Source organism: Eptatretus burgeri, chromosome 4 (assembly GCF_056783735.1).
Source record: "Eptatretus burgeri isolate ZD-2024b chromosome 4, Ebu_testis_v1, whole genome shotgun sequence".
NCBI lineage: Eukaryota > Metazoa > Chordata > Myxini > Myxiniformes > Myxinidae > Eptatretus > Eptatretus burgeri.
The window spans coordinates 57,026,614-57,050,389 of NC_140964.1; the positions used below are offsets into that span (position 1 = coordinate 57,026,614).

The 23,776-nt window shown below is 41.9% G+C and overlaps 3 protein-coding genes across 27 annotated transcripts in view; 1 reads left to right on the forward strand and 2 right to left on the reverse strand.

Annotated features, from left to right (window-relative positions):
• The window catches only part of PHKB (phosphorylase kinase regulatory subunit beta), a 129,386-nt gene extending 128,210 nt beyond the window's left edge, over positions 1–1,176 (reverse strand). For 2 of the 17 annotated variants that reach the window (XR_015057425.1, XR_015057428.1), the window contains exon 1: positions 162–453. Coding sequence is in view for 5 of the 17 variants with exons in the window: in XM_085878137.1 (XP_085734263.1) it covers positions 162–242 (81 nt within the window). In the remaining 12 variants the exon portion in view is untranslated. Of the gene's footprint in view, positions 1–4; positions 456–1,157 lie in introns of those variants that run through there. The other 15 variants (XR_015057429.1, XR_015057426.1, XR_015057430.1 and 12 more) reach the window with 15 other exon arrangements.
• A 60-nt stretch (positions 1,177–1,236) lies between these two features.
• On the forward strand, positions 1,237–11,265 carry LOC147028109 (neuropilin and tolloid-like protein 2). 4 transcript variants are annotated; one of them, XM_085878163.1, is made up of 9 exons: positions 1,237–1,675; positions 1,930–1,983; positions 5,218–5,343; positions 6,977–7,222; positions 7,365–7,400; positions 9,150–9,277; positions 9,390–9,621; positions 10,027–10,140; positions 10,508–11,265. In XM_085878163.1, exons 1-9 carry the CDS (start codon positions 1,624–1,626, stop codon positions 11,263–11,265), a joined length of 1,746 nt encoding a protein of 581 aa, XP_085734289.1. In that variant the 5' UTR covers positions 1,237–1,623. The 4 variants fall into 4 exon arrangements, with proteins under 4 accessions (XP_085734289.1, XP_085734290.1, XP_085734292.1 ...); XM_085878164.1 differs by lacking the exon at positions 7,365–7,400; XM_085878166.1 differs by lacking the exon at positions 5,218–5,343.
• ADAT1 (adenosine deaminase tRNA specific 1) overlaps positions 7,640–23,776 on the reverse strand; it is a 47,613-nt gene continuing 31,476 nt past the window's right edge. For 5 of the 6 annotated variants that reach the window (XM_085878178.1, XM_085878177.1, XM_085878182.1 and 2 more), the window contains 6 exons: positions 23,336–23,466; positions 16,631–17,222; positions 16,182–16,327; positions 15,638–15,737; positions 12,780–12,866; positions 7,640–12,661 (listed from right to left, as the gene is read on the reverse strand). In XM_085878178.1, the coding sequence (XP_085734304.1) occupies positions 12,523–12,661; positions 12,780–12,866; positions 15,638–15,737; positions 16,182–16,327; positions 16,631–17,222; positions 23,336–23,466 (1,195 nt within the window). In that variant the 3' untranslated portion in view covers positions 7,640–12,522. The remainder of the gene's footprint in view (positions 12,662–12,779; positions 12,867–15,637; positions 15,738–16,181; positions 16,328–16,630; positions 17,223–23,335; positions 23,467–23,776) is intronic. The other variant, XM_085878180.1, reaches the window with a different exon arrangement.

Consider the following 23,776-nt stretch of genomic DNA (forward strand, 5'->3'; position numbering starts at 1 on the left):
CCACCTGACCGCTGCAAACACTGCGGTGAAACTCGAGCCATGTTTCCGGGGTGAACGAGTAAGAATCCGTTATTCCATGGAGTCTCGGCAATGACAGCACAAAGATGGAGCTAAACACCGGATTACCCTTTTAAAAGGGCCCGAAAACGTCCTGGACCCACCCACGACGCAGCTGTGTGAACGCGAGCCCGAGTGGAGGAGAGATATTTATTTTTGGTTTGTTTTCGTTCCCGAAACACCATGTTGTTTGTCCGTCCGTCTTGTTACAGCGAAAACAGCCGCTTTAACTCCCGTCATATCGTCGTCACATGGACCACGACCGTCTCTGTGATCCATACACTGTACCGTGGTGTTTATTTACATGCACCATTCATCGTTAACATGGCGGATCAAAGGGAAAAACAATAACGTTTCCAAACTGTGAATGTATAATATCCATTTTAAATCATTCGGATTAATCTTGTTCACATTTCACACCGATTCTGTTGTTTTTTTTTTTTTTGCTGCTTTGTCGGACGGTTCAATCAGTCGCAGTATTTTTTTTTTTTTTAAATTGCGATCACGTGATGTTTGTTGTGCAACCAAGGAAGAAGATGAATAAAGGGGGCGGGGCAAGTGGAAGCACGCGAGGTTGTCATGACGACGCCACGACTCGGAAATGAAGTTCATATGGCGCTGCGTATACTCGTAAAACAACAACAAAATGACTTCGTACGCCGATCAATTCAAAGCGCGTATCCATCGATTTGATCAAAAAATGAACTCAAATTTGAAAGTTCGCTCATCGATATCTCTTCGGCGAATACCGGACGCGACAACCGGAAACGGACGGTGTGCTCCGCGATGCGACGCCTCCCGCTGGCACTGAATTGTAACGTCTGTTCCGGTTCTTCGGGAACAAAAATGTGACAGGAGCTTGTGACGAACACGCACGACGATAGGGTTCTGAGCGTCGCTTGCGTAAAGAAAAAGCTGTGGTGCCGCATCCTGAAGCACGCAGTCCTTTCGGAAGCCGGCTATCCTGTGCGTTAGCACTCGCTTGTGGAAATCCCGCGAGTTACCTTCCCCAATTCGGGGACGTCACGACCATTTTTGCCGGAAAACCTTGCCCAAATTACAAAGCACTCGGTATGCCGGTGGAAGGAATCGGGACTGACCCCTTCGAGATTGTGTCCATCATGATGGGAGTCATGTGACCCCCCTATACAACTGCTGCAGGAGTCGCATGGGTTTTCACTCAACACCGAGTCTCCTCCCGACAAGAGGTCACATCGTACACCTTGATGCGTTAAATGAAGAAGAATACTTGTGGAAGAAGGGAGGAGGCGGGGGAGCTCGTTAACGATCACGACACGTGCACACACGAACACGAACACGACCAACACCTAAAATTGATCTCGTTATTGAACATCTCAAACGCCTGAAATACCTGCGCTGCACCCTTTACCCCTCCCCCATGCAACCACCTCCTCATTCGCACGGAGCTAGTAGCTCAGTTGGTGAGAACATATCAGCGTGCGAAGGGGGCTAGTTACAGATCGAGGGTGGTTGGGAGCTAGGTCGGTCACTGTCGGAGGAAGAGCGCCGCGATCCCCGAGGGAGAGCTTCCAGGGAAGACCGGCGATGGGAAGTGCAAGCTTGGGAGCGGGAGGCACGTGTCTGCTCCTACTGCAAGGTAACTGTCCATGAACCGATCAACTCCGATCGGTCCTGTGCTGGTCACTAGCACCACCATACCCGTGTGTACCATTTCTATGCATCCTTTATGTTTAATGTTTCTATGACACTGACGTCACTGTACAAATTTACACGTACAGAGCTTGTCTTTTCTTTGATAGCCCAACAGGTGTATCGTAACTTTTCTCTCTCTCTCTCTCTATCTATCTATCTATCTATCTATCTATCTATCTATCTATCTATCTATTCTAGTGTTCCTTGGTGCAACCTTTACCCCTGGATGGGGAGCCGCAAGAACGAACACGGGTAAGGGAGGTGGAGAGGTCTGAGGTTGTGGTGCGATAACGGCTTTCAGCGGTCTATCTTTCTGATGCATACCAGTAAGGACAAGGCGGCATGGTAACCCGTTCAAGCTGAACTCGGCAGGATTTTACAATTTCAGTGGTTAACATGAAAGGTAAATACTCTGCTTTTGGTTTGCTTGACACGTTTCCTGAAAACACCTCTTTGTGAAAATTGTGCAATCCTAAACCCATCCCATGCAATCCCAAACTAATCCTGTGCAATCCCAAACCCATGCTGTGGAATCCTGAACTAACTGATCATGTATACTACCAAACCGATCCTGTGCAATCCCAAACCGATCCTGTGCAATCCCAAACCCATGCTGTGGAATCCTGAGCCAACTGATCCTGCATAATCCTAAACCGATCCTATGCAATCCTAAACCAATCCTGTGCAATCCCAAACCCATGCTGTGGAATCCTGAATGAACTGATCCTGCATACTACCAAACCGATCCTGTGCAATCCCAAACCCATGCTGTGGAATCCTGAACTAACTGATCCTGCATACTACAAAACCGATCCTATGCAATCCTAAACCGATGCTGTGGAATCCCAAACCCATGCTGTGGAATCCTGAACTAACTGATCCTGCATACGACCAAACCAATCCTCTGCAATCCTAAATCGATCCTGTGCAATCCCAAACCCATGCTGTGGAATCCTGAACTAACTGATCCTGCATACTACCAAACCGATCCTGTGCAATCCCAAACCCATGCTGTGGAATCCTGAACTAACTGATCCTGCATACTACAAAACCGATCCTATGCAATCCTAAACCGATGCTGTGGAATCCCAAACCCATGCTGTGGAATCCTGAACTAACTGATCCTGCATACTACCAAACCGATCCTCTGCAATCCTAAACTGATCCTGTGCAATCCCCAATCGATCCTGTGCAATCCCAAACCCATGCTGTGGAATCCTGAACTAACTGATCATGCATACTACCAAACCGATCCTGTGCAATCTCAAACCGATCCTGTGCAATCCATAACCGATCCTGGGCAATCCCAAACCCATACTGTGGATTCCCAAAGTAATTGATCCTGCACATTACCAAACCGATCCTGTGCAACTTCAAACAAACACTGTGAAATCCCAAACCAATGCTGTGCAATCCTAAACTGATCCTGTGCAACTCCATACCTATACTGTGCAATCTGAAGCAGATCTTGTGCACTCCCAATCCAACCCTGTGCATTTCCAAACCTATCCAGTGCAATCCTAAATTGGTCCTGTGAAATCCCAAACCGATGCTGTACATTCCAGAACCAACTATGTGCAATCCTAAGTTGGTCCTATGCAATGCCAGTCCGATCTTAAGCAATGCCAAACCCAAACCAATACTGCATAATCCCAAACTGATCCTTTGAAATTTCAGTCATGGTCGTAAACCCATAACCATTGATTTATTCATCATGATCCACAGGCAGGTGGAGTTTCATTGATTATGCTTCACTTTAAACACGTAATTCTATTTCAATTTCATTCATAATTTGTTGTTATGCTTATCCTGAATCAACTGGAAATTTCACAGGTCTGCTGAACATGTTTGGTGCAGCGCGTCTGGAAATATCATCAACACCCACCAAACCGGCCTCAAGTTATCTCTTTATAATTGTTCATTCAAAACGAATCGCTTGTGGTCTCTTGACTTGACTATCCATCATTTAATGATGAAAATGACAAAAACATCCAAATTTCGATTTGTTTATTAATCACCGTTTGTGTTCTTGTTTTTCAATGGACAGGTAATTGAATTTCATTGGGAATTTTCTTTTCTCCCACAGGAATTGTCTCGACATGCCTAGTTTCAGTCCTACTTGCCGTATGCCTTTGTTGATAAACTTGGGCAAGTTGATATTCTGGCCATTTGTGACCTCCAGCATGTTAATGATAGAGGATTGTGTTGGCATTCAGCTGGGTGGGATCCTTCTTGTTCGCCATGATCAATGTCTGACATTTAATCATGTGAATATAGTGTGCCAATTGACTGTTGAACCCGGGACGTTGTCACGGTCTTGCTGCAGGTGGATGTGTCAGGTAGGTGACGAACCGTGAGAGAGCAGACATCATTTTGGCTCTGTTGACTTTTTGATGGACCATTTTCAAGTCATGGATTGTGCATAATTCAATGTTTCAACAGTAAGAAAGCATTGTTCGGTTAAACAACAGAGCCATCCTTGTTCCTACCCCCATCGGAACAAAGCCAGCTCCGGTTCCAAGGTGTTGCGTGGCAGTAGTCATGATCAAAAATTAAAGTAAACAGTGCAAACTTGAATAATATTGCTTTTCATTCTCGCTTCGTCCTGTTGTTGGCTTAATGGTTGGGGTGGTGGGCTTGGGATCCTCGGATCCTGAGTTCAAATCCTGGTACTGTTGAATTAATACCAGGTGGGGTTGACTCTGCCTGTCATCCTTCTGAGGTCGGAAAAATGAGTGCCAGCTTGCTGGTATCCTGTGGCGGAGTGGTGACCCGTCCAGGATTGTGTCCAATAGCCAAGGAGACTGCTTAGGCAGCACCAACGCTCTGCACAGAGTATGGTCCCAAATGGATGGACGGATGGATCCTCGCTTGATGAAAAATGTTTCCACATGTGCACCAATCTCTCACTTGCATTTTCCTTCCCTTTTCAGACGAAAGTAAAACCTGTATGGCATCTTACAGTTCTGTGGAAGAAAATCTCTAAAAGTATTCTAAGAGCAAACCATGAAAATCCAGGCTTACTGCAAAGCTCCAACTCCTTTGTTACTCTTTTCCCACTTGTGGAATATCCTTCCTCAGTCTGTTCAACCCCTCTTCCCTCGAGTGCTGCAAGTTCGCAGTGGCACCACCACCTCAGGCCATCCTCCATCTTTATCTGTGATCATTTTTATCCTCGTAACTTTCCCACACCTCTCCCCATCTATTTACAGGTTGCACATGCTTCCTTCTTCCTTCTGTCTCCTCCTGTTCATTCATACATTTGTTATGTCCACTCATCCCACGACCACAACTGTCTCCTCAGTGCGTTGCCTTCTCCCACTCAATCACCCTTGAATCACCTATTCCGTTCACCCCTTTCTCCTTCCGATCCAATTACTTTCAACTTATCCTCTCCATGTACCCCTCCACCCCCTTTGTAAAGTACATGATAGATTGTTTCAAAAGGGTTATTCCTACTTGTGCTTCTGCCTCTCTTCTTCCTAGAACTTGTGGTGGGGAAGTCAGGCCATTGTGGAATTTGGACACAGAGTTCACTTGGTGGAGCTTTTACTTCCCCAGGCTATCCCTCTGCGTACCCTCCCAACCAGGCCTGCAGCTATCCACTGGAAGGTCTTTGTTTCTCTATATATGTCTTGCTTTGCTAAAGCATTTCGTAACAATCGGAGAATGCTCTATTGAACTAGAACGGCACTCAGAGAGCACATAATCTCACCTCCCGCATTCATTCTGAACAAAAATACCATCATTAACTAAACACACAACTATTATGGCTCACAAACCCATATCATCCATGCACCCTATTATGTCACATAGTTTCCTGTCATGGGTTATGAACGTCATAAATTTAATTCTTCACTCGCATCCGGTCAGAGATCAGATAGATGAAGTTTCAGGTTTTTCGAATAAAGATTTCAATTCAACCAATTATGGCTGGAATACCACTTAACCGATGACGTCATCGTTATCACCCGAGATACTCCATGGGGAGGTGATGACATGCCAAGTTTAAATATATTTTTTCCGTCGATTGGTTTCAGAGAAAATGATGACCAGATGTGTTCCGTTAATCAAATATGGCTGCCGTACCATGTGACATTATGTCAGAGTTGGCAATAAAATTGGCAAAAAATGGTGAGTCCCTCCTATGTGTAAAGTTTCGCATCGATTGGACAAGCGGTTGCAGAGAACAACTTTTAAAGCGAAAATATATTTAGATGCGGACACATACCCAGACGGACGGGGGCATTGCAATAGCCTCGCATCCTCTTTGGGGCGAGACTATAATAAATTCAATGGTGTAGTCTCTCTATCGAGTGCAGCCTGTGGCTGCTGGTTGCATCATTGGTTGGGACGCGGCTATGCCGCTGATGCAGTGTCCCCCTTACCAGTACACTGGTACTCATTTTGCCGACCTCGGAAGGATGACAGGCTGAGTCAACCTCCTGGTGTATATTAATTCAGTGGCCCAACGGGGCTTGAACTCAGGACCCGAGGATCCCAAGCCACCACCCTAACCACTTAGCCAACACCAGGCTTAATGGTGTAGTAAAATAGCAGATATAATCACTGAAGTGGAAAGAAGTGGCGAGGTGTTACCTTTCATTCTCGAATGACCCACTGGAATAATACCAATGATTGATTTGTAAAAAAAAAAATTTTTTAAACCCAATGACCTACAGACTATGCCAAATTTGTAAAAAAGAGAGGTTCCCTGCTTGAGATGAGCTGTCCAATTCACAGTATTGTGGGAATGCTGGAATGTGAAGATTGCAAAAGCATCATGGGTCAAACAGCCACCTTTTGTACGCAAGTCTCCAGGTACAATTTGCTTAATTGACAATCACGACCTTGAATAATTACTTTTTCAGGGATAGTCGGTAATAATTCAGCGAAGGCATTTAAGAAGTTCAGTTGAACAGGGGAAATTTATCCAACTAAGTTAACGGATTTGGTCGATCGATTTCGAAATAAAATTGTTGATTTAATACATGGTACGTGTTGTCAGTGCTTACTCATAAAGTTTTCCTTCTTTCCAAGTCTGCTTCCTCCTTTCAAGGTACACTGGTCATCCCAAACTTAACCACAGTTATAGGCGATCCCACGAGTTGCACGTGAACGGGGCAACAATTTTCATCGGAAACCCTCCAGCTTTTACCTGTCCCAGTACCTGTGTGAGAAATATTCTTTGTTCTCTTTATGATTGCAAATAAAATAAAAAAAACTTTAACACTTTCATCTCCAGCTCCCGTGAACCATCGTGTACGTTTGATCATCTCCAAAATTTCCATCGAGACGTCTTGGGGGTGCAAGTATGACCACGTCGAGGTCAAGGATGGTCCCTTTGCCCTCTCACCTCTTCTCGGACGTTACTGTGGCTCGGTTCCCCCTCGACCACTAGTCTCTAGTGGTCGTTTTCTCTGGGTGGGCTTCAAATCGGACGAAGAATTACAAGAAGGGGGATTCCAAGCTCGTTACTCATTCATCACAGGTGATTTGCATATTGTGTTCATGATTGTTTTGTGCAAAGACTGAACTGATTGGGAGGGTTATGCCATCTAACAGCTTCTCCTTTGCCATCGATTGTAATCTGACTTGTTTCATCTTCTTTTTGCACTCTCACCCAACCGCAGACCCAAACTTTCCCAATGCTCCAGCTGGGTTACCAGGTCTGTCGCTAACTTGCCAGCATAAGAGCTTTCCGTGCACAAGGAAATGCTATCAGTTGAGACAACAGGCATAGATTTTCCTTGGAAATGATAGTGTCCTCTTTGATGTACCTGAACACCAGTATGGCGGTTGATGGTCCGATTATATTCGGCTAGGAAATTAACCCATACGAGAGAGATCAAAACTGACTGACGAAGCTAACAATAAAAAATGTTGAAGTCAGACCTTGAACACAAAATGAAAGCAATTCGGGTTTTTTTTTTTTGGTGAATGGTATTATGTACATTTCAAAACACAGACTATATGACATCACTACAGAATACCTAATGATGGTCTGTGGTTCAAAAACAAGAAAAATTCCCTCTGTTTGCACCTTTACCGTCTCTACGATGTCAAAATAGACTTTCATTTAAACATTTAAGCTCATTCAACTTTGAAGTCAACTCCTTTATAAATGTACAAGCTTTCCGTTAAACATTTGTTGCATTTTGCAATCCCAAGCAACATTGTCATTGATGACTTAAACCAGCATAATGATGCCGAGATATCACACTATCATGACATGCAAACTCAAACACTCCAAATCACCTTCATCTTTCTGCTGTTGCCCAAGGGGATGGATTTGTTTGGTTTTGTGTAAAATATTTTGGATATGTTATATACCTTTAAACACGCACTGAAGTCTGCAGCTCGTATTCTTAAAAACCCTTGAAAATGGTCTTGTGAACCCATTCACTGCTACGTAGAATACATTATCCATACTAGAAAAGGTTCTTGCACACAATACAAGTAGATATATATATATGGATGATGTATGAGATGGTGTCGGCTTAATGGTAAGGGTGGTGGGCTTGGGATCCCAGGATCCTGAGTTCAAATCCCATTCGGCTGTTGAATTAATGCCAGGTGGGGTTGACTCTGCCCGTCATCCTTCCGAGGTCGGCAAAATGAGTGCCAGCTTGCTGGTATCCTGTGTCGGAGTGGCGACCCATCCAGGATTGTGCCCAATAGCCAAGGAGACTGCTTGGGCAGCACCAACGCTCTGCACAGAGTATGGTCCCAATGGATGGATGGATGGAAGTAGGAGATAGCAACAAAGGTGACATTCCATATTTTAAAGTATATGCAGTATACATAAATAGTGCTCTTTCCATTTGTAACTCGCTTTAAATTAGATTTCAAGTTTTGACGAGATAAACAAACTACAATGGCACTCTGACACGCGATATCGATCGATTATGCCTCTGCCCACATGACATATTTGTGCCAAGTTCGATTTAAATCTTCAGCTGTTCACAAGAATCTTATTTTTACCTGACATGACCTTTGACCTCTTGATGCCAAAAATTAATCAGCTCATCGTTGCATCATTTTGCAAACTTGTACCAAGTTTGACTTGGAGGATCCCTTCAGCCGTTAGGTTTTCGTTACCATGATAACTTATCATGGACGGACAGCCAGATTTTCATATTGAACAGATAAAGAGCATTCCCACTTTATAGTATCAATGATGCAGAATTTATGGGAGGTGCTGCCATCTCCAATTTCAAGATTAATGCCTCGCCTAAAGCTGTCTTGCACATTAAATGCATACTCTATCAAGGACTTCTTTGTATTATGGTTAGTTTTGGACCTGTAGGTGTAGTTGGAAGTGTACGTCAGGGAGCAGAGATGAACTTGCTGCGTAAACGTATAATGTATTCCCAGATAAATGACAATCATCAGCATTTTGTCACCCGGATCCTAAGAGTGCAAGTTTGAGACTGGGGGTGCTGATGGTGAGGTGACTTCAAAACAAGCTGAGTTGGAGAGGAAAGCGACACCTGGACAACCCCTGGATTGCAGCTGGACTATTCGTGCCACGCCAGGCGCTCAGGTGACATTCAGCAGTCTATCATCAACCAAGCATCTTCTTTCCATCTTCTCCATCGTTTCCACACTTCTTGCCGTTATTCATCTTAATCTTGCGCACACCAACTCGTCCGTAGCTGTATCTGCGCTTTCTGGACTATCGGTTGGAGTACTCCAATGACTGCCGATTGAACTTTGTTGCAATATATGATGGTGGGTCTGGATCCACTGACCTCCGAACCAAGTTCTGCAGCACAGTGGCCAGTGAAATGACGCTCGGCTCAGGCTTGGCTGCAGTGCGCTTTTGGACCACCAGCCACAACGCCGACTTCAGTTATTTCCGACTGCTCTTCACTTCATTCTTTCAGCGTGAGTGCACAATATTGATTTTTGGATTGGGAGAGGTGAAAGCTGTGGTTTGGATGGAATGTGTGATCGTGAAGCGAGAATTGCACGCAGACGTGGAGGAAGTTAATCAGGTTGCGAGCATTATAAATATTTTGCAGTCTGAATTTATTTTATTTTTAAATGCTTACGGTGTTTGTTGTCATGGTTTTAAATTAGACACGTAATCGTGGTGATGTACTTCGGTCTCAACTGGTGAACGTTTGCTTTTGATTGTCAATTGCAAGCTTTTATTACTCTTCATTCCATTATTCTTTGAACCAATACGAGTTCACTGCAATATACCCATTGTTTCCAACTGCATCTTTGACATACGAATGAACTCACGTATGATTTTTCCAGTTTCCTGACCCTCTGTGCTTCCCCCAGCTCCATGCGATTCTGCTTCATTCTTCTGCCACAGTTCCATGTGCATAAATCATTCACTGGTGTGCAATGGTGTACAGAACTGTGCCTATCCTTGGGATGAAGCACATTGCACTGGTAAGAACACAACATCGCTCTAATGTACAAATAAGCTTTTTTAAATACAACAACCTGATGCACAATCTTGTTTCCTGGAACATCAGGGTCAGAAAAAAGTCAACTATTGGCTTTATCTCAAGGTAGAGATAACAGTTCTCTTCTGGTGTCAACGCTGTTGTATTTCAATGAACATAAATAAGAGCAACATTCTCACAGCGGAACAATGATTAAATTGTACAGTACTCATAATGCAGACATTGAACTTGTATAATCAGGCACAGAAGAGCTTAATCACGTTCCAATTGATTAAGTTTACACGAAGCACTGTAATTTCAACAGTTATGAATAACATCCGAGAGTGATCAAAAGTCTTTCCTTTGCACAGAGGTGGAGCCCCCAACTGTGTGGCAACGCCTTGGTGGGACTAATGGTTCCATCATTGGAGCTTGTTCTGCTGTCGTTCTGTTGCTTCTTTCTCTTTCGGTATATATTCAGCTTACTCAACCACGTCGGAAGATTCTGTCATGCCCAATCTCTGACACATCACCTCTTACTTTAGCACCAAGCAGCTCCTTCCCCACCCTCACCCTTGAACAGGAGACTTACATTGATCTTTCTGATATACCCGATGACTTTGAACCATTTCTCTGTCTGCGGCATGATCCAATGACAGCAAGTCCCTTGCATCCAACCTCTACACTTTGTCCTATGAGCCACCAATGTGGCGGACCAACATTGGCAGGGGCTGGAGGTACGAGATTTGACTTGGGAGCTGATGAGGTTCCAAGATCCAGCCATGAAAGGAAGGAGAGTCAAAGCCAAGACACTGTCCCTCATGCTTCAACAGCTGGTTTTCAGCTGCTACAACCGACATTTTTGTCACTACCACAGCACGAGAGTAGTCAGACCCCCATAGCTCCTCCAGAGCTGATCTCTGCCTCAGCCACACTACCACCTCCACCACCTGGTCGGTCAGGTTCTGGAAAAAGGCGTTTTTATACCTTTAAGCCAAGTCCCATGCGTAAGACCAGAGAGGGTGCAGCAGGTCGTGTTTCACCGGGAGAAGCATCATCTGGCCAAGAAAATGAAACGGCTGGGGAGCTTGGGCGTACATTGAAACGAGCCATCTCTGTGGAGGTCTGAGCTATTGGTGAGCCGAAAAATGGCAACCCCAATACTGTGTGCACTTCATTCGTTATCAGAGTTATTTACATGGCTTAAATGTCAGCAAAAGTGAGCTTGTTCAACGGAGAATGATTTCTAATTGGTACCCATCACAACTTTAAACAATGTTCTACAGTGATGGTATGTTCGTATAAAGAATGAATGGCCAATAGTTAATGATGCTTTGTACAACAATATCAATGACGACTGAATAAGAATTGCTGTCATAGGCACACCTGCCATCTTGTGTGCAAGGCACTAAAGAGGGATTCTCTTTCTCTCCTTTGGATAAAACATTTCCATCCCTCTGAGTTCAACACTTTTCTTCTGACTTCATTACTTTATCCATCTATTTCTCCTCTCTCTCTCCACCGCTGTCCTTCATACCTTTTTCCAATAGATCACCCTTTAATAAACCACTTCTTTGTATCAGTTGAATATTCGATTTCTTTGTGCTCCACCAATCAGTTTGTATGACATTTATGATACCAATGATAAAATAAAAGGGTGTCTCAATCATTATTTTCAAGAGATTGAAATTCTTACTCAAAACTTTAGCAGTTTTGATCAATCAAAATAACTTTTTTTTTGTATACATAGTCGAGGCTCGAGGAAGAGCGAGTACACCGATTGGATCAGGGTGCAACAGACAAACATGACCCAAAACACATATGAATGGGGTGGACAGGTTGGACACAGAAGGAAACTCCAAAGAGGGAAAACTGAAAATGTGGGTGGGGTTAACGAGGGTTGAGAAGATCATAGTTTTGGATTGGGGATGATCTGAGATGGTGGTGAACAGTTGTCTTGAAGACCTGGAGGGAAGAATGAGATTGAAGATAATGTGGAAGTAAATTGCACAGGTGGGGGTAAAAAAAGGAGGAACAAATGTGTGGAGATGAACAATGATCCTGGATTTCGGTAGTTTCACCATAAGAGGGTTATGGTAGACCATGTGAGCCCTGCAGAAACCTGGGGCCTGGGGGGGGGGAGACAAAGCATGGAAAGAGCAGAGGATGCAAGACCAGAAAGGAGGCGGTAGAAGACAGACCACCGACCTGGCTGCTATGGCAAAGTGATAGGCTCAGACTCGGTTTCATCGTGCTTCCAATAATCTTAAAGGCCTTGGTTTCCACAGCGTCAAGCTGAGCAATGTGAGGCAGGGGAGCCAACCCAGAGGTGACAGTAGTCCTCCAATCAAGCTGTGGTCATTATGACCAAGTTGAGTTATTGAGCTCATTCAAACTCCATTAAAGTGCGAGGTGCATTGGACCAGGCTTGGAAGGCTTGTTCCTTCACATTATGCCAGGCTTCCTGGTAGGCCTTGGCAGCCATTTTGTAATCATAATATGTACGAAGCAAACATCTTCCATCTCTGGACAGAGAAAAACAAACGAGGTGAAAAGTTAATGTATCGATCAAGTTATGTCTTAAATGGCACAAATCTCAAGCCCAAACAACAGAATGGTCTTGCAGCGCCATAATGCAATTACCGCAGGGTGCTGGGAAGTTGCTCATCTGGTAGGGTGTTCTTGAACTTTTTAAACTCTGTGAAAAGTGCTGCCCTGCTGGTCCAGCACCTGGAGATGTACAATATAGCAAACCACAATCAGGGGATGTTCAACGAGAAAAATCCAACAAAAATGGCAGTTTTTTTTTTTAATTAATGGATCTCCCAGGATGTTATGACAAACTTCTGCTGTGTTTAACACACAACACAGCCCTATAGAGATTGTAACCTTGTGCCTGAATCAAATTCACAAAAAGGGCCGCAAATGTGGCAAACGAGGGTCATTATATAAAGGTAGGTCAAGATTGATGTGGACTTTTTATGCTAGAAAATCAAGAAGTACAATCAGCTTAATGAAACCACCACTTTCTCAAGTTATTCCCTTGCTACATATACTGTACATAACTGTCCCATTAATGTGGTTGGCACCTTGGTGCCATCTGTGTGGAAATATTTTGGTGAGCTAAGTGCGCAGCCATTTTGAGCCATGTACTTTGACATCTTCATCATTTATAAACTTGATACTACCCAGGTGTTCTTCGAGTGGTCCAAAACCATCAATGGTCACAATATGTCAAGTATGGACGGTATGGGGGATGGGAGTAGTAGGGGCCCATGTGCCCTGTAAGTTGCAAGAAGTATTGTGCAATAAAGTCTGACCCCCAAGTTTCCAACCGCCCACCCCCCTCACATTCAAGAAATTACATAAATGTAGATGTTCAAGGTCTGAAAACACCATTTCTATATGCTTTCTGGCTGAACCATCAATATTTTGGTGGTGGCGACCAATAATATGTCCATTCCATGCTGACACGCTTTGACTCAGACATGAAATGATTCAGCAAGGTCTCATCATATGTCATGATCTTCTTTAAATAATTTTCTTCCCTGTTGTGGCTTTCCAGGAGTTGTGTTGCAATGGACACATGAGAAATGCCTTTTGATTATCTTGCATTATCCTTCTGAAATTACAAATAAGAATGAATGATTGTTTCCACACCACCACACAAAAATCTTTCTCAAAATGAATAAAACTTGGAGGACAGGTTGGGTTCTGACAAAACTTGGTGGATGAGTTGGGTTGATGACAAGAACAAGCCGATGAGATTTTGACGAAGGTCTGGATGCAGATCCGGCCTATCGGTGGATACAAAACGTAAACTGTTCAGCCTGTCGGAGGTCTGCGTTCTACCAAGTGCCGTTCTTGTTTTTACATGTGATACAATAAAAAGTCCATGTAAACCTTGAACCGCCCTTCTATACTGGAGGAGAAACAGTCCCTCAAATAATATGATTTTAGATGATAAAGTATGCTGTGGGAGTCGATGTAATTAATTTTCAGAACGAGTTTTTGTAAAGTAAATGAGTTTGCTAAACATTTTGAATATTTCAACATTTTATGAAAATCTTTCAGAATCTGAAATGTTTCTCACTTTCATAAATGTGATGAACTCAAGTCTCATCCTGTGGATGTCATAATGTGTTAGCGACGCTAGTCGAAACTGAGCATATTTAATTCCTTCAGGTTGTTGCTGACATGGTACTCTGAAAATATTTCCTATTGTAGAAAAGATAAATGTATAAAAGGTAAAAACATTAAAAATGGGGTCAAAAGGATTGATAATTGTAGCCACAGACATGGGACGGGAAGATGTTATCTATCTCGACATAAAAACGACGCATATCTAATATCACAATTAATTACTTTATGCTTATGCTAGACATTCACTTGAAGGAAACTAGATGGTATTCATTGTATACAAACCCCACGCAGTCTTAAGAAGGACTTAGTGCGAGTCAACTCTTCTGTTTTTCTATCTCTAGGCATTAGCTATGTTTAATTCACCATGAAAGTTCTAAGGGGGCAGGTGTCATCCAAGTAATATGCACTATACAAAATGGTCATGTAGCATGTGGCAAAGTTTCAATTTACACCGATGAACGGTTTTCGAGATACGCTCAATATGCGCTATTTTTTTCACCTCAAAAAATAATTGGTGGTTGAATTCCGTGAGGGGATATGAAAATTATTGTTCAAATTTCAAGTCAATCAGATGAAATTTGAGAATTTTAGAAAATTTTGCTCAAATTGGCCTATTGGCCAAGGTTGACCTGAAAAATAGTTGGTGGTTGAATTTAGTGACTTGATATGCAAATCCTCTTCAAATTTTGAGTCAATCGGATGAAAATTGGCCCATGTTGACCTCAAGAGTGACCGCTACATCACATTGTCATGTAACATGTGGTAAAGTTTGAATTTCCTCCGGTTAACGGTTTTCGATGAATGCTCTTAACAAAATGCAGACAAGTACGATGTACATAGTACATACGTACGTTACCGATCGCTTAACCTCGCTTTTCGCTTTGCGAGTGCAGGGCAATAACTGCTCTATACTAAGCATTATTAACCACTTAGACTCCTTTGAGCCATTTCCACAACAACACATTTTAAAGTGCACTGATGTCTCAATGCATTTAACATGTGATTTATGTGCTCGCTCCTCGGTGAGATAAAGATCAATGCAGAACAAAAAAAAATACTTGCCACTTAAGTAATTTGTAGATGTTTATAACCAGTGTTATAATTGCAGGATTTACCTTGTATTTGATTTTTGTCCTCAAAAACCATACTATAATTATTGTATTTGGCTTTTTACACTCAAGTTAGAATCTGACAACTTCACTTTTGTCTTGTACAAAAAAAAGAGAAAAAAAAAAAAGTCAGATTTTTCAGAAACACGTTCAAAGCTCAAGTTCTCCCCCCCCCCCCTTCCCCTTTTATGGCTGTAAATTTCTTGAACTGTGAAATCAAGATACAACATGCGAGATACTCTTGCATACCTTGCCCGTGCTGTCCCGGCGATCTTTTTAGTGGCACCTTGCCGGCTTCCCCCGACGCTCACCTCCAGTGAATTTTCAGGCAGTGCAACCCAGCTGATTGCTGCCATAGGTATCCGCATGTGTCAGAGGTTGAAAGTTTTATACAGCAAAGAAAACCAAACAAAACAAACATTTGAATCGACTATCCTTTGCAATAGCACCATTCCATTCAGAAATTCAAACTTTGTCCATGCTGTTTGGCTTGTGAAAAAAAAAAAATCCTCGTGATTTGAATAGTAATCGGGTTAGGCCCCAAAAACAAACAAGCAAACAAATAAATAAAGTGTTTTCACCAATCCGATAATCTTTTGAACCAAATTTATTTCCCCCCACTTTATGGATCTAACCATCAATCTATGCATCAAATCAAATCTGTGCCTTATTATTCTGGAAAAAGTCATCAAACCGTGAAAGTGTGATGCGATTTGGTGGAAAGTGTAATAATCAGGCCGAAGCACTGTGCAAGTATTTTTCATTGAATGTGACACACTTAAAATTCACAAACCGGCTGGGCAGGGCCAAGTATGCACACCAGAATCCAACACCATGCGGTCGATCTGCCTTTGGCTGTGCTCAAACTCGAGGTTGGACTGCAAGAAGCAAATTTCAATTGGTCCATATCCTTCAGGAAGGCTGGTTACATGCGCAGTTCTGCAAATGAAAAACAATTTTTGGAGCAAATTGCATGTTGGATCACCCCCGAGAAAGATTTGCCTGCTTCGCATCATTAGACACAAGTACTGGATTATGAAAAGCACAAAGTGACTGGGACGTTGGACTTTATGCATGATATCCTGACTGAAAATTTCCAAACAATGGATCTACAATTCCCTTTATGCATGATAATGGTTGACTGACAATGGCAGCTTTTATGTATGACAGATATCCTGATTGACAATGGTGGATAAATGACAGTGATGGATCCATCTATGGTGTCTGAAGACAATTGTTTACCTGCCCAGAAAAGCACGATGCAGGGCATGGGGGCAGAATGGACAACCAGCACCCAGAACAAGAGTTTTGATCCGAACTGGACATGTAAGGAAGTGAGAGATGAGTGCTCCTTGTAGACCAACAATGGCCCAACGGCTCAGTTTGTCGCTACAGCTGAGGCTCAAAGTGGTCTCCCCGCGGCCAGGTTTTCGGCGCAGCACGCCAACCACATGATATCCAGCGCCAGGAGAGAGTGGATCTTGTTTGTCACACCCTGAAACAACCTTGGCACCTGTGCGGTGGACGTCTATGTGGCTAAAAGAGGTTGTGGCAACATTCAAAATGTTCCCTACTTTATCTAGCTGTTTTGTGCCAGCATTCCCCCTGTTCGAACCTCGATGTTCTTCACATTTCTCAGTACACGAAACACAATGGGTTTCATTATGACGTATTTTCTTTGCACAGTCTATCTGTGCTGTGTCCGAAAGCGACTTGCGCTTAATTGGCAGTCCACCAACATGAGATTCAGGATAACTGGAAATATCGATTGTGTCTGTGTTCTGCAACTTATCAGAATTCCCACAGATCATTGGAACAATGGATGCATCCCCACCTAGAAAAAACAAAAAACAAGTTAGCTGACATGAAAAAAATAAAAACCCACTTTGTAGGATATAATTTAATCTCACGAATGATTTACCAATGTAACAATGTAATCGCTAATTTCAACACAAAATTTGCATTCTGCGTGGGTAGAAAGAGAAGTCAAAACAAATGAGAATGGCATCAGTAGAGCGCATACATCCACCAGGCTGAACAATATGTTTTGTATCTCACAGATAGGCCGGATCTGTATCTGGACCTGAACCAAAATCGAACTGGCTTGTTCTTGTCACCGACCCAACTCATCCACCAGGTTGTCATCATCCATCCACAACTTCTTGAAATATCGTGCTATAATATTGTTATGGTTACGTCGGCCGGGTCGCAAGTGGCCTCTCTCGGACCCGCTTCCCATTGACCCTGAAGCCAAAGATAACTCCACGGCATGACGGTTTGCTAGGCAACCACGGACGTCGTCCGAGGTGACAATCTTGTTGGGTTTTCACGCCCACCTCTCATGTTACCCTTCCAGATGTTATCCCAGATGGAGATTTAGTTATCACAATTTAGTTATCCCAGATGGGGAACCATGCTGTCGTCACACCACTCTTGTCTCTTAATTAGGTACGGCCAAACGGAACCGCAAGTGGGACGAATGAATTAAAGCAAAGCGAATGAATGGGGTACAACCTCCCATCAACTTATGACAAACTGTGTCTAACCAATTGAGAAAATAGACACCGAGCAGATTTGGAAACAAGTCTCTGTTGAAAAGCACATATTTACAGGGGATTGCAATGTCACACAAGAAACAGTCTTAACCCCTATCACTCAAGAGAACCCCTAATCATGAGCAAGACATAGGCACCTCATCCATCTGGGGAAAGTGGATGGAAAAGGGGGACAGAACGAGGAAGAAAAATAATTCAGGATGTGTTAGCGACCCCTTCCTCACCCGTATCTGAGCAGGCTGGCCAAAATGGGTCCCAACGAGGTGTAGATGCAGGAAGGAGGTGTGCTGTTATGTAGTGCTAGCTCTGAAAAGAGCTGTTGTTGGACTCAGTTGATGCGACATGATGGTGTGAGCCAATGAGGTGTATGCAATGGAAAATGCAAGAGTATATGGTGTGTGTGTAAAGGCGTATGAGAGTCAGTTCTAACACGGCTTGGTCAGCGCCCGTCCCGCTTGGCGCTTTGGGAAGTCCCTCGCTTGGTGCCTGAGCTTTCCTCCTGGAACACCTCCCATTCCACTCGGTGCAGAGCACCTTGCTTTGGAGCCTTTGTGTTCCACTAGAGGTGCCTCGCCTTCTGTCCACAACTCTTTGAGATATCATGCAATATCGTTTTTAGCCCCATCTCTCAATGGTAAAGAATCACTTATGAATTAAATGATTCAGATCTTCACCAAAATTGAATTGATTTGTCCTTGTCACATACCAAACTGTCCACCAAGTTTCATGTGAATCCATCCATAACCTTTTGAGATATTGTGCTATATACTGTTTTTGGCCTTATCTCTTAATGGTGAAGAATCACTCTAAAAAATTCTCAGATATGCATCCGGATTTAGATCTTCACCAAAATTAAACGTTACTGTCCTTGGCCGGTCAACTACCGACACAAAAAAATTAAGAACGATTGCTTGAAAACTGTGGCCAAAAGTTGTGTGACAGACAAACAGAGAGACAAACAACCACGACAGACCAACGTGTTTGGCCAAAAAATTTTTTTTTGCCAAGTAGACGAAAAAAAAACAAACAATAATAATAATTAAATCATTGAATGAATGAATGAATATATATATATATACATATATATATATATATATATATATATATATATATATACATATATATATATATATATATATATATATATATATATATATATATATAAAATAAAAATTTGACAGACAGACAAACAGGGATGAATATATAACCTCCATCCGCTGTAATAAAATACTTTAAACGGTAATTAATACGCCATTAATAAAAGTGAAGCTGTCGTTTCGGGCCTTATCCTGTCCCATCTCCCCCTTTCTTCCCATCCTCTCCCCCCCCCCACCGGCCCCCGGCCCTTTTTCTTCTCAGTCTATCTCCTTTTCACCAACACATCACTCATGACGTTTCACTTTGAGCAATAAGTCACACATGATGTGCACACCTCTGCCCAATCGGTGTTCCCCATCCTCAGCAATTATGTAATTTGCGAAAGTTTTCTTTTATCAACTCCCAGCACATTGTCATTCTTTTGCTCCGACGAAGGGTAAGGCCCAAAACATCAACTTCACTTTTATTCATGGCAAATAATTTACCATTTAAGGTATTTAATTTCTTATTACTCTCGCCGGAGAAGAGGGTATTGCGTTTGGGTCCGTTTGTTTGTCTGTCTGTTTGTTACTTGGCCAAATATATATATATATATATATATATATATATATATATATATATATATATATATATATATTTTTTTTTTTTTTGACAAGTATGTTGATTGCGTGCGTTTGTGCGTCCGCTCGCATCCAGCCCAAACCGCTCAACCGATCGTTCTGAAATTTTCAGAGATTAATGTCACCGACCCTGCGACGGCCCCGCATTGAAGCTTCATAAAACTCGGTGGAATGAAAAGGTCTACATCAGCCAATTTGAGCCATATTTTCTAAAATCCTCAAATTTCATCCGATTGACTTGAAATTTAAACAGGGTTTGCATATCAGTTCAATGAATTCAAGCACCTATTACTTTTGAGGTTATCGTAGGTCAAAAGGTCAACAGAGGCCATAAGATCAACACAAAATAGGCCGAATTTAAAAATTATTTCTAAAATTGTCAATTTTCATCCGATTGACTTGAAATTTGAAGAGCATCTTCATGTCAGGTCACCAAATTCAACCGCCTATTAATTTTGACGTAAACATCGGCCCAAAGGTCAACATTGACCTAATTTCTAAAATCCTCAATTTTAATCCAATTAACTTGTTATTTGAAGAGCATTTGCATATCAGGTCATTGAATTCAACCACCTATTAATTTAGAGGTAAACATAGGCCAAAATGTCAAAATAAGCCAAAAGGCCAAATTTTCTAAAATCCACAATTTTCATCCGATTCAGTTGAAATTTGAAAAGGATTTCCATTTCAGGTCAGTGAATTCAACCAACTATTACTTTTGAGGTTATCATAGGCCAGAAGGTCAACCCAAAATAGGCCAATTTTTAAAATTGTTTCGAAAATTGTGAATTTTCATCTGATTGACTTGAAATTTAAAGAACATTTGCATACCAGGTCACTGAACTCAACCACCTATTAATTTTGAGGTCAACAGAGCAAAATGTCTAAAATCCTCAATTTTAATCCAATTAACTTGAAATTTGAAGAGCATTTGCATATCAAGTCAATGAATTCAATCACTGACTAATTTTGAGGTAAACATACGCCAAAAGGACTACAAAGTCCAATCGGCCAATTTGAACCAAATTTTCTGAACTCAATTTTCATCCAATCGACTTGAAATTGAATAGCATTTTCATGTCAGATCGCTGAATTCAACGACCAATTAATTTTAAGGTCAAAAGGTCAACACAGGCCTGATTTCTCAAATTGATAGATCAGACCAAAAACTAAATATATCACTGTATCTCAAAAAGTTGTGGACGAGTTATGACAAAACAAGGTGGATGAGTTGGATAGGTGACAAGAACAAGCGGATTGGATTTTGGTTCAGATCCAGCCCATCAGTGGGATACAAAACGTGAACTGTTCCACCTGGCAGAGGTATGCACTTTACCGAGTATCATTCTACTTTGTGCTGTTTTGCCAAGTTGTCACTCTCAGAGCGATTTTTCATTTGTTTGTCTGCACAGAACGTTAGTTTTTCTCTGCAACTGCTAATCGGATGGAGACAAAATTTGCACCATAGGAGTGACTACTCGTGTAGAATGTTTTCTTGATAATTATGATGTTATAGGTCACGTGGTGTGGCAGCCACATTGTTAAAATGGAAAAAATATATATATATATATATATTTTTTTTTTTTAAACTTTGGACCTCTGCATCTTTGAAACCGCACCAAGGAAAAAATGGAAACTTCGCACATGGCAAGTACTCCTCACGGGGAATAAATGTGATAAAAAAATGATATCATAGGTGCCTTCGTTATGACATCATAATTGCATATGTAGAACGCTACATCTGATCAGAATGAAAATTTTGGAGGGTCATTTTGGGATAACATGGTCCACAGAAAAAAAAAATTGATGATGTCATCAGTCACATATATATATATATATATATATATATATATATATATATATATATATATATATATATATTCTTCTTCTTCTTTCGGCTGCTCCCGTCAGGGGTCGCCACAGCGGATCATCTGTATGATCCGCATAGTGATTTGGCACATGTTTTACGCCAGATGCCCTTCCTGACGCAACCCTGGTCGCCTCTTACGACACAGGGATATGGTATACCTATTTTAACCGGGGTATACACCGGCCCAGTACACTGGTACTCATTTCGCCGACCTCGGAAGGATGACAGGCTGAGTCAACCCCCTGGTGTATTAATTCAGTGGCTCAACGGGGCTTGAACTCAGGACCTTTTGGATCCCAAGCCGCTGCCCTAACCACTGCGCCAACACCAGGCTACATATATATATATATATATATATATATATATATATATATATATATATATATATATATCCCTGTGTTGAGAGGCGACCAGGGTTGCGTCAGGAAGGGCATCCGGCGTAAAACCTGTGCCAAATCAGGATGCGGATCATAACGGATGATCCGCTGTGGCGACCCCAAAACGGGAGCAGCCGAAAGACGAACAACAACATTTTTTTTTTAACCTTCAAAAATCATCTTCTCTGAAATGGCTGAAAATGTCGAGGCAAAACGTTACAAGTATGACCGACCGCCTATCCATTCCACATAAACCATTCACACAAATGATGTCATCGGTCACATGGTTTGGCAGCCATATTGAATTTACCCTAAAACCCATAAAAGTCATCATCTCCAGAATAGCTGGACAGAGAGGGGAAACTTCACACAAATATTCCACAAGCTTTGGGTACGCAAGGAATAATTCACGATCAGCCTATTCACGATTAATTGATTGCCAAGTCACATTGTCTGGTAGCCATATTGGATTGAGCAAAAATCTTTTTCTTTTTTTTTTAAGTTTTTTTCTCTTGAACTGCTTCATCAATTGACATAGAACTTCACAATTATGATATAGTTGTGATGGGGAATAAATGTTTTAAATTTCAACCTGATCAGACACATGGTGTGACAACCAAAATTATTTAATTTTTTGAATCTGGGTTCTTTTTGGTTTTTTTTTTTTTGAATAAGGTTCACTTGGATGTGGCTGGATGAGTTTGAAGGTAGAGGAGCAGCAGCTCAAATGTGAATCCTATCCAGGTTCCTCCTGATGACTTCATCTTTACTCTTTGCTCGTTCAGGTTCCTTATGATTACTTAAATGCAGGACTGTACCTATTTGGTCTTGCATTTGATTTGAATCGAATTTATTTTAATCCCATTCTAAATTCAATAGAAAAAAATAATAAACATCATGGGTCAGTGTTAGGTGTCCAATCAAAGCGGAGTTGCATCAAAGTGGGATGTCTTGGTACCTGGTCATCACTGCCAGCAGTTACAAAGTGGTAGTTCAAGTTATGTCTCATTAATTACGCAACAAACCAGTGCACAAACACCACACAAAACTCCGCAAATACCACACATAACAAGTCCTGGCGAGGGTCTGCAATCTCTGATTGCTCTTTTTTTTCGTTTGTAATGATTTATCAGATTAAGTAGCATGTGAACAATAAAACTACTAACAATGAAATAAACACAAAATTATAGACAATGCTTAATAAACCCTCACTATTGTAGGCCTTGTACCATAAAATATAAATTTCTGCCCAAAAAAAATTCAAGCGTTTATTCCCGTCGAATTTGTAGCTTGCCTTGGCACATTGATCATTTGACAGAATCCTCCATAATAACGATAGAATCATTGACAAAAGTAATGGATGTGAGGGTAATCACAAGGAGTTTCCAATTCATTGACAAGCATCGAGTGCAAACTCCAATACTTACAAGGTGTGTGACTTGCAAAAAGGATAATGGAGATCCCAGGTTTGAAGGAGCATAGCCGTGTGTCCGTGTCGTATTCCAATAATGAACTGCCCATTGTAGTGTGTACCGAGTTCAAGTGATGATAAAGATACCTGGGGAGCAAGCATGTTGGTGATCTTGTCAACCATAACGTTTACATGCTGGGCTGAACAATCATGTCGCAGACCTTAGTTTATCACCTTCAGCGATGTTGATGTATTAAGGATATACAGTTTCCATAGTTGTCATCCAGCAAAATGTGTTTAAACTTTGTACTTTGGGGTACTTAAATACAGTACATGATTAATTTCAACCGCATATACAGTATTACCCAAATGCAAAAGTTTATCGTGGACCCATTTATAGGGTGACTAATACCATCTTGGGTGCAGTTCATTCCACAATAGCTAATGTATGTGTCGA

Excerpts from the sequence above, each read along its gene's own strand:
- LOC147028109 (XM_085878163.1), top strand. The coding sequence starts at position 1,624 with ATGGGAAGTGCAAGCTTGGGAGCGGGAGGCACGTGTCTGCTCCTACTG. Across the intron at positions 1,984-5,217 it reads AGCCGCAAGAACGAACACGG|AACTTGTGGTGGGGAAGTCA; the intron begins GTAAGGGAGGTG and ends TCTTCTTCCTAG. Across the intron at positions 5,344-6,976 it reads CTGCAGCTATCCACTGGAAG|CTCCCGTGAACCATCGTGTA; the intron begins GTCTTTGTTTCT and ends TTTCATCTCCAG.